This window comes from Peromyscus leucopus, chromosome 3, assembly GCF_004664715.2.
Source record: "Peromyscus leucopus breed LL Stock chromosome 3, UCI_PerLeu_2.1, whole genome shotgun sequence".
NCBI classification, from domain to species: Eukaryota; Metazoa; Chordata; class Mammalia; order Rodentia; family Cricetidae; genus Peromyscus; species Peromyscus leucopus.
The window spans coordinates 46,680,487-46,689,981 of record NC_051065.1 but is presented as its reverse complement, the minus strand read 5'-3'; the positions used below and the strand labels follow the sequence as shown (position 1 = coordinate 46,689,981).

The window sequence follows — 9,495 nt, the reverse complement described above, 5'->3', positions numbered from 1 at the left end:
GCCTTAAATATTGTCATATTCCAGCAATGATAGTAGAAATGATGAGCTTATTACTTCTCGTGTCCTCAGTACATGTCACCAGTGTGAGAAGAGGGGCCACTTCATCAGGAAGCAGGGCTACAATGTCAGATCACAGCCATTGGAGCTGTGAATAGAGTTTACTGAAATCATATTCTTGATCACCAGGGCATTAAGATCCTGCCGAACACCTTGGGACAACCAGAGTAGGGGTGACTTCTTGAGGACATAATGAGCAAGGCAACTCATAGATTGGCAAAGTGATTTGAAATCTAACTAAGAATTAATAGACATGGCATCCAGAAAATCCCAAGTAAGCACACTCTCTTGGACTTTAGTAACCACTAAAACTCCACAAAATGTTTGTACTTAGTCTATTCTTTCCCCATAGAGTTCTTGAACAAGCATTACACCGTGGGGCTAAGGACTTACTTTTCTCCTCTTTGGTTTTTACTTATCCTCACAGCTCAATTCACAATCCTTCCCAGATAGGCTCTTCACACTGAATGATTTACAAGTGACAATATAACATATGGATGAATAAGCAATAAAAAAGTTGTATTAAGGGCAACCAAAGCCTCCAGATGCTTTAACCTGGCAATTCAAGAGGCTTCCAAGCTGCTTCTCATGGGCCAAAGACACAAATGAAAGAGATTGCCAAAGGAAGCAAGTTGAATTCTCTTTAATGTGATACTTCAAAAATTTCTCCCTATGTACACAGAAGCCCTGCCTTTATGAAAAACTGCCCTTTACTCTTGAGTATACTTATAGCATACTCACATTGCCTCAGAAAGAACTGGTTACAAAATACCATTAGAAAAGAGAAGTAATAGCTTTTTCCATGGCCATGCACATGCCAAGGGATTTACAATGCTCTCCCTTTGCACTCAAGTCCCATCCTACTCATAGCATCAATTTGAGAGAAAGCAGCACACTAGAATTCTTAGAGAGTGAATCCATCATCTAACACTCGGACTTGGAGGCAGACTTTCTTAGAAAACATGTGATCATATCAATGGTTCTGAAGCTTTAAGAATAACTTGAACAGTGATTGTGGACAAAACCTGAGAGCCTTCAGTGTCATGGTTTGGTTTATGGGAAGTGGCACAGACAGAGGTCATTTAGAGGGGTCATATCGGGGGTTGTTTCTATAGTTCATGATAAGGGAGTAGGTGGCATAAGGAGACAGAATCATACCCCAGTCTGCAGCATGGCTAGGAGCCATGAGAGTGTACCCTGCAGGAACAAGATAGCAACCAGGGGCAGGTGCCTCAGGGTAGCAGTACTGGAGCCAGAGAGGGCCATTGGTGCAGCCCTGAAGCCTGCAGGGGTCTTGTCCTGAGGTTCCACTTTACCTCCAGTGGACTCTAAGCACGGCCCTCGAGGAGTTGGGATAATATCAGGAATCCAACCTGTTGTATTTTCTACTTCCTCCTGCAGGAGATGGGACAAATGAGCAAATTCAGAAATATTCCTCTTTTTGTTTCTTTCCTTGAAATTTTACTCTATCATCCCCATCCTACAGGCTAACTGAGATGCTCCAACCACCTCTACAATGCAGGGCAGCAATGGCTTGCCTTTCTGCATCCTCAGGCTCCCTCCCCCAATTCAGGGTTCCTATTATTGTCATTTGCTTCCATCTTCCTTTCTCTTGCCTAATACCATCCCCCAGCCTTGCAGGGTGGTCTCTCCTGGGACACGCACATCAATGGTCTTGATCAACACTGTCTGCTGGGACTCCTTGCAAGCTTTCTCAGCTTTCTTAATGTTCTCTGGAGTCCATTCAACATTATTCAGGACCATCAGGTTCTCCATAGGATTCCTGTGAATAGTAGAGTTAGGACAGGGACATGGCAGTAATCGGCATTGACATGCCTCTCACAAAATAGGTTGAAAAGCACCTTCATTTTTGCTAGCATGTATTCCACGCTGGTATAAACTATACGGAACATTGTAGAACTAAGCTGTCATTCTTAGTAAGTTTGGTAAGAGAAACACATCAGAGAGAACTTAGGACATTGGAAAGAGGTTGTTCTTTACAGATGTGGATCTTCATGTAGATGACATAGGGTCTGAAAGGTGGGTTGGGTTACTTCAGAGAACCTGCAATTACCCTTAAGTTGTACGTGTGTGCCTGTTAAGAAAGATATTTTCCCTGCCTCTTGTTAGAGTCTATAAGAGTGGACACTCACTTAAAGGTTGGGACATGAGTGTTAAGGGTTTTTAAGTGCAGCTGGGAAGATAGGAATTTGTACTTAAGGGATCTGACTTTCAAGGGTCAGTTGTCATCTGCTCCTCTGAATGCCCTTACTGACACAGAAGCTTTCTTACAAAACTCTTGTGTTCAGAGCTTTTTGAACCAACACTAAAAGGAGCAAGGGTGAGGATTTGCAGGGGATGAGTGGCCACCCACTGAGGGCTCCTAGCTCCAGCCCAGGAGGAGTGAGTGAGACTCCTTTTGCTCCTTCCCCAGGTCCTTTCAAGTTCTCTTCCCACACTTGTGGGTTTTAGCTTCTAGAATGACTTACTCTGATGCTTCTTCCCCCAACTCATTGGTCACATAGATAATGTCCGGGTATCCCAGGCAACTGGAGATGTTAATTCTGGGATAGTAGAAGAAGAAGACGAGGCACATCTCATTAATGGTGCTGGCACCTCCCTGGAGAAGGTGAGAGAGGGAGAGACAAGGATACAAAAGCATGCAGAGAGGGAAAAGACAAGCAACAAATTGTAAAGGCTGTCACTCTTCCAGAGAGCTCTTTCTCTTCCCAAACATCTCTTCCTTTCCTTTCTTCTATTTCCAGCCATGGAACAAGTATTGATATTGTTTCTAAAAAACACTCCACATATCTTCCTTGTTCTCTACATCTCCACTGCTACACCCCCCACCCCACCCTGGTTTCGAGTGTTCTCCCTGCTTTGCACTTAGTGTCAGACATTCACCTGCCTGTATTGCAATCTTTCTCTCTCTCTCTCCAGCTCCATATCATTTGTTTATATAATATAATTAATATAACATAACATAATATAATATAGTATACTATAATATGTATCTTGTACTCTCTCATCTGACTAGTCAATGAACTCCAGTAGCATCTTACAGTCTTTTGATAATAATTTATTTGATGATAAATTAGTTGATTACATATAACAAATCCCAATCTATTCCCTTCTCTAATTGATCTGGCAAATAATTTGACAGCTTGACCCTGTTGTCTGATAGTTGTAGGCAGGACAGCATCTTCTGTACTTCAAGACCTCTTCCCAGCTCAAATCCCTCCCTGGAGGAGGTGAGAGACAGAGATACCATAACACATCCTTTCATGGTCTTCGTGGGTCAGTGACAGAAAGTGTAGGGAATCTCACCCTATCTTGGATGCATGGAAGTGTAAGAACGTGAAAAGTCTCACAGAAGAGAAAAAAAGCATAAGCTGGAACAATCAGTTATTAGATAGTTAAAGCCAGGATGCAGCTCCCTTTTAGGGTTATAGTCATTGACATCGCTGTGGAGAAAGACACTTACAAAAGTCATGGAGTCACGATCCAGTGTCTGGTAGTTACATTCTATCAGCAGCTCATCCCCCTATTCACAGTGAGACATGAGAGCCAAGGGTAAGTCAAAGAGGAACTGGTACTGTCTTAAAATTTTGTGGGCTAACAATGAGCTATGATCCTGCTCCCCTCTTTGCTCCAGCCATTGCCCCCTCTCAGGTTCCCACCGGCTTGATCACTGCAGGATGAGGTAAATCTCGAGTCTCTTGCAGATTGAAGTCATAAGAGTAATCTTTGCATATTATTTGGAGTTGGGTTCCATTTCTAGAGGGAGAGAAGAGCAGAAAGGCAGAAATGAGAAGATGAAGCAGTGAGGCCCAACCATTAAAGATTCAGTATGTGGGTTTGTCCTGTGAATGCAACTAGCCCATGAAATAAACACAAAAGATTCTTCTTCCACAGCTTCTTCCACTTATCTCTAGTCCAGCTACTCATTCTCAGCCAGATATAATATGCAGAATCTGTAGCTGTTCCCATACACAGAAGGAAAGGTTTTAGTCTTCCGGTTACCTGTATTGCACGGCTTGCAGGGAGCGCCCAGCTAAGTGGGTATGGATCAGGTAGCCATATACGTATATGTCAGATACCGGGGCCCCATTCATCTGTAACACGGAGAAGGCATACCGGATTGGTCAAGAACTATGACCTCTAGCTTTATTTTTCTTTTCCTCATGCTTGATACCATCTTCTTCTTGGTCTGATTGAGAGTTGCTCTCTTAATTTTTTGTCTTTAAATTTTATTGATGTTTTTCTTTGACAATTTCATGTATGAAGTGTATTTTGATAAATATATTCCCCATTCTAATCTCCTTGCTAACCCTAATACTCACCCTCTTCCCTACAAGCCCCTGTCTCATATTCACAATTTTGATATTTGGGTTTTTTTTTGTGGGGTACTCATTGAGTTTAACCAGGATCACCTGTGTGACCATGGGCTTGGAACTATCTGTTGGATCCAGCTGGGGTCTTCAGTGAATACATAATGACCGTCTTTCTCCAATGACCCATCAGAAGTCAATAGCTTAGCAGGGAAAGACAGGACCCACCCCATAAGCCCTGATCCATGGCTGACAGGTGACAGGACCAGTCTTGAGCTGGCTCATTGCATGCAGCCACTGCTGCTCTGAAGTCATGACTTCATTGGCTCTGTCATGCGTGCCTCTTTCCCTGCCTTCTGACCACTATGTTCTGTCCACCCCCCTTCCAGATGTTCCCACTCACTCGCCTATTTCCACTGAACCACCCTGTCCTTATTGCTTCTAAAACCCTGACTCATGATTTCTGCTGGTCACTTTCTTTCTGAGCACCAGGCTTCAATCATTCTTCAAATCTGTGGCTCAGGCTTGTGAGTTTAGTGATTAGACCAGAACTCTGCTGGAGAACAAGGAACCTCAAAGAATGTATGTCTCTCAGCTTCACCTCTTCAAACTTCTCTGTTTTGCATAGCCCATAGGACAAGAAAGCCTCAGCACCCGGGGGTATAAAGTGAATAGGGAAAACCGAGATGCCCAGCTGGAGGACTCCCATGTCATATTTGCGAAGGTGTGAAGTGTAGTACAACCGCATCCCCGAAGTATCATATAAACCTGGAATAGAAAGAAATACTCTCCTCAGAGGTTGGGAGTAGGTCACAATGTTCAGGAAAGCTGGAATAGTCTGTTACTAAAAGGATCCAACATGTATGCCTCATGTTCCCCATATTCAGAAATACCAATTGACTCCACCAGCTGCTTTCCTGTAAGTCCCTTGGATACTTACCAGGTAGGTTCTGAAAATTGCTGTAGTGAACCTCCAGTCGAATCCATTGAGGGTCCAAGGGGGTTCCAATAGAGATACCTACATCATCTGGAAACTGATAACTCTGTGGAAAGAGGAAAAACATGGCGATGATGTTTGAAAGGCTAGAGACAAGATGCTTGGATCCAACCTCTGGCTCTTCCCTGGTTTTCTAAAATTTCTTTCAGAACTTTTATACCCCCGGGTCTCCCATTAGCCCATTGCCTAACAGCATGCACCCCTTTGTCACAAAATGCCTCCATCTCAGGACTCACAAGGCCCCCAACAGCCCATCCTGCGATGACATGAGAACAGAGGGAGAAGGAGGATCTGACCCGTAGCATTCCCCAATGCCTGTGGGGAGCATGCTAGCATTGCCACATGCATATACGAGGATGTGATGCACCATTGTCTCGTTGCGTTCCACCAGCACGGGTTCAAACTGAACAGAGAAGGGAAGGTAGACAATAGTCAAGATTTTCTGTCAAATTCTTATTCTCCCCATTCCTCCTCTACCCCCCGCCAAAGCTATGCCATTCTCCACTTCTCCGAGTTTCTCCTCATCTGTCTCTCTCCCTGAAATATATCATCTTCTCTAAACTCTATTGGACTCTTCTCTCAACCTTCATCTCTTTATATTCGTTTCTTAGGAGCACAGCTCACAGTGCTAAGTTACCAGAGGCACTCCAAGGGTTCTGACTTTCTTTAGTGACCTCAGTCAATTTACAATTTGCATGTATGTATTCACACCCTTTGAAATCTATTTTTTTGAAAATGGCCCCCTATATTGTGAAACTTATCAAATTATATTCTTGTACTCGACCTAAATTAAAAACACTCAAATGCAAATTAGATGAATGAGTTTGTGTTCATTCTGGCTTGAATTTTCTTTCTTTCTGACTGCATGGCCACAACACTTCCTTGCTTTGACTACCCCATTGCTAAAAGAGAAACATTCTGGATCATTTGACGGGACTTGAAATTGTTCTTTTCAAAATCTTATTAATTACTATCCTCTGTCAGAATCTCATCCTCATAAACAAAATAGTGTTGGAAGTTATAGTCTTGGCCTAGAACATTTTGTGGCTTCCCACCCTACAAAAATCCACTTGGCATTACCCCACATCTCCTTCCCTGTTTTCTCCTCACAGCAGCCTTTTGAACCTCCTGACTCCAACATGCCCATCACTTTGCTCCAGTGCCTGCCTTGGCAGACTTCATCATCTGGTTCACATACCTTGTAGATGTGATGCTTCTTGCTGACAATAGGGAGTGGGAGGAAGGTGCAGGCATACGTGGTGTCATCCTCTGGAATGAGGAACTGGGGAAAGGTGCACACAAGCTGGGGGGAATGGGAATGAGGATCCCCCAAAGCAGGGGAGTGGACAGTCTAGGGAGCAGGGTTCACTTTAGGGCTAGATTGGTACTCCTCACAGAGCCAAGGGGACTCATAGTCACTTATTCTAAGGAATGTGTGGGTATTGGGTGGGTGCAAGGTGAGGGGTCTGGAATGAGCAGGGGGAAAGAAACAGGTGGAGGCAGACAGGTGGTGTGGTGGAGGTCTTACATTACTGATCTTCAAATCATAGATAATGGTGTCCTCAGGGGCATCTTCATCGTTGTATTGTAGCATTTGTAGCAAGAAGATTGACTTGACAAAAGTATGCTCCCGATTCATCTTCGGTACGTCATCTAGGCCATAGGCAGCCAGGACCCTCATGGTGTCACTCTAGGGGTACCATGAGCATTGAAGGCCTGGTACTCAAAAGCACCTTGTATATACCTACAGCCATGGTTCTATAGGTACCACCTATCTACACAGTGGAATGAGAATGACTTGAGACAAGATTAGTTTGGCTTTAGTTCTACCTCTGAGGTTAACTCATTTGTCATGCTTAACCCCTTTCCATGTTTCCTCTTCGGCTATTTTACACCTGTGGAATAAGAGGGTTGAACCAATCTTGAAATCCAAACACTGATGTTCAATGGAATTGGTTAGAGTCCTTTAAGAGGGGGAGAAGAGAACGGGCACTTAGCCATTGGGTGGACCATGCCAATTAGTGATTAGAGTATTCAAGAGGTGATACAATTGGACAGTACCCAGGAAGACTAAAGGATAATAGTCCCATGAATTTGTGACTGGCTGCACGAATTGAGGTGACTATATCTTCCTTGAGGAAGCTGTTTGTGGCTAAAATTTTTCTCTTTTCCACATATTACCGTAATGTCATGGTCGTGTGGGTCACAGGATCTGAAGGGTCTGGAAAAGCGCATGGTAGTAGAGACAGAATCTTCTGTGAGCTTTAGTAGTTCAGCATCCTGGCTCCCATCCTGTTCTAGAGTATCTTCGTCCAGAAGGTGCTGATCCTGGGGTTCAGTCATCATTAAGAAGTAAGAACCAGGATCCCAAGCAATTAGGATTTGGGACAGCAGGTGTATGCTAAAATGGCAGAAGCCAGCTACTCTCATTTCACAAATGGGTGTGTTTTCAGAGGGGACAGAGCATGTCTGCTGGAGTTTCACCACCTGACTTTATTATTCTCACTTTAAATATTAGCTTCATAAAATTTAATAATCCTTCATTGAAGCCTATAGAGGCCAGCTTGTTCTCTGAATGATCAGTACATTTCATCCTTTCTCGAATGAGGCTCTGATTATACATTTTCTTATACTGTGATGAGCACTATCCTGTATAAGTGCAGTTCAGAACAGTGATTGTGAGCTTAGAATGTGTAAGTTTTGGAAGACAAGTGAGCTATTACTTCATTTGTAAAAGGCAGATTATAGCAGCAGTTCTCAACCTGTGGATTGTGACCCTTTGGACATTGAACGACCCTTTCACAGGGGTTGCATACCAGATATTTACATTAAAATTTGTAATAGGAGCAAAGTTAAAGTTATGAAGCTTCAACAAAAATAATTTTATGGTTGGAGGCCACTACAATATGAGGAACTTTATTAAAGGGTCGTAGCTTTAGCATGGTTGAGGACTACTGGGTTATAGTAATCCACCTCAGCAATGCTATGAGACTTAAAATGAAGATAGTTTGGAACAATGCTGAAATTGCTTCTCTTGCTGTCATTGCTATTATCAGACAATTTCATACTGACGTCTACCTGAGTGGGCCTAAAGGATATTGAATACAGAGACTTTCTCTTAAAGCTTTGAATTTTCTCCAGTGACCTGCTTTTCCTCTGCTCCTAGCAGATAAGTCATATTAGACAATTTCAGTATAAAACTTCTTCTTTCTTAAAAGTCTTAACAGACAAGTGGCCTAAATGACATAAATTACAATGCTGGAGCATCTTTGTAGGGAGAGATAAACAGTCAACTGGCATTCAGTGCGCTTGGGTATGTTGGAGAATGAAATTCTTTTCTAGACACAGCCTTCCTCAACCCAGAGAAGGAGCTCATCTTTGCGGTGGAAGTTGGAGACGATGGACTTGGAGCCATCCTCAACCTAACTCAAGAAGTTACTCATTCCCAGACTTACCGAGAAGTAGACATTGCCATCAGGAAGGACTCCTCCGACTACCAGATCGCTTCCTACAAAGGTGTAGCGATTTGTGATGCCCAGGCCAACCCAGCCAGTTGTTTGAACTTGAAGCTCAAATGTGATGATCTCAGTTTCATAGTCAAAGTCCCAGCGCAGAAAAACAGAATGGGAAGGATCCAGAAACCTGGAATAACGGAGGGGAGATGTAGGGCCCAGGCGCTTGCCTTGGGAAAAGGCTACCAGGACCAAAAGTAAGAAAAGTCTGAAGAGGAGAACATAGGCCATGGCTGCCAGTGCCCGGAGCATCTTCCCTGAAGAATGACACTAAGGAGCTCTGGACTTATATGTATCTCTACTTGTGTTTGGCATGGTGCCATGGAGGAGGGAAAGAATAGGCCTCTTCTGATCTGATTATCTACTGTGTACAGAGTGGTGCCACTTACATAACTTGAGCCAGAAGTATCTAGGGAGGACACAGAGTGGGATTGTCTCACCTTAAGTCAGGGACCTAATGGAATTATCAAGAGAGTCATGCAGTCTTCCATACCTACTCCTTGGCAGGGTCATGCTCAGTGAGAACCTGTAGAGTCAAGGAGGTTCTCAGTCGCACCCCATTCCTCCACATCTACCCCACTAATACCCTTAGTAAATA

General features: G+C 43.6%; 1 protein-coding gene across 1 annotated transcript; it reads right to left on the bottom strand.

Annotated features, from left to right (window-relative positions):
• Positions 1-626: 626 nt before the first annotated feature.
• On the bottom strand, positions 627-9,148 carry LOC114684443 (DBH-like monooxygenase protein 2). Its single transcript, XM_028859032.2, is given in 14 exon segments — positions 627-1,452; positions 1,723-1,840; positions 2,547-2,677; positions 3,542-3,601; positions 3,738-3,834; positions 4,081-4,172; positions 4,990-5,156; positions 5,329-5,431; positions 5,622-5,671; positions 5,674-5,788; positions 6,584-6,667; positions 6,914-7,075; positions 7,567-7,713; positions 8,841-9,148. Coding segments are annotated over 14 exon segments (1,857 nt in total). The 5' UTR covers positions 9,129-9,148; the 3' UTR covers positions 627-1,209.
• Between the last annotated feature and the right edge of the window lie 347 nt (positions 9,149-9,495).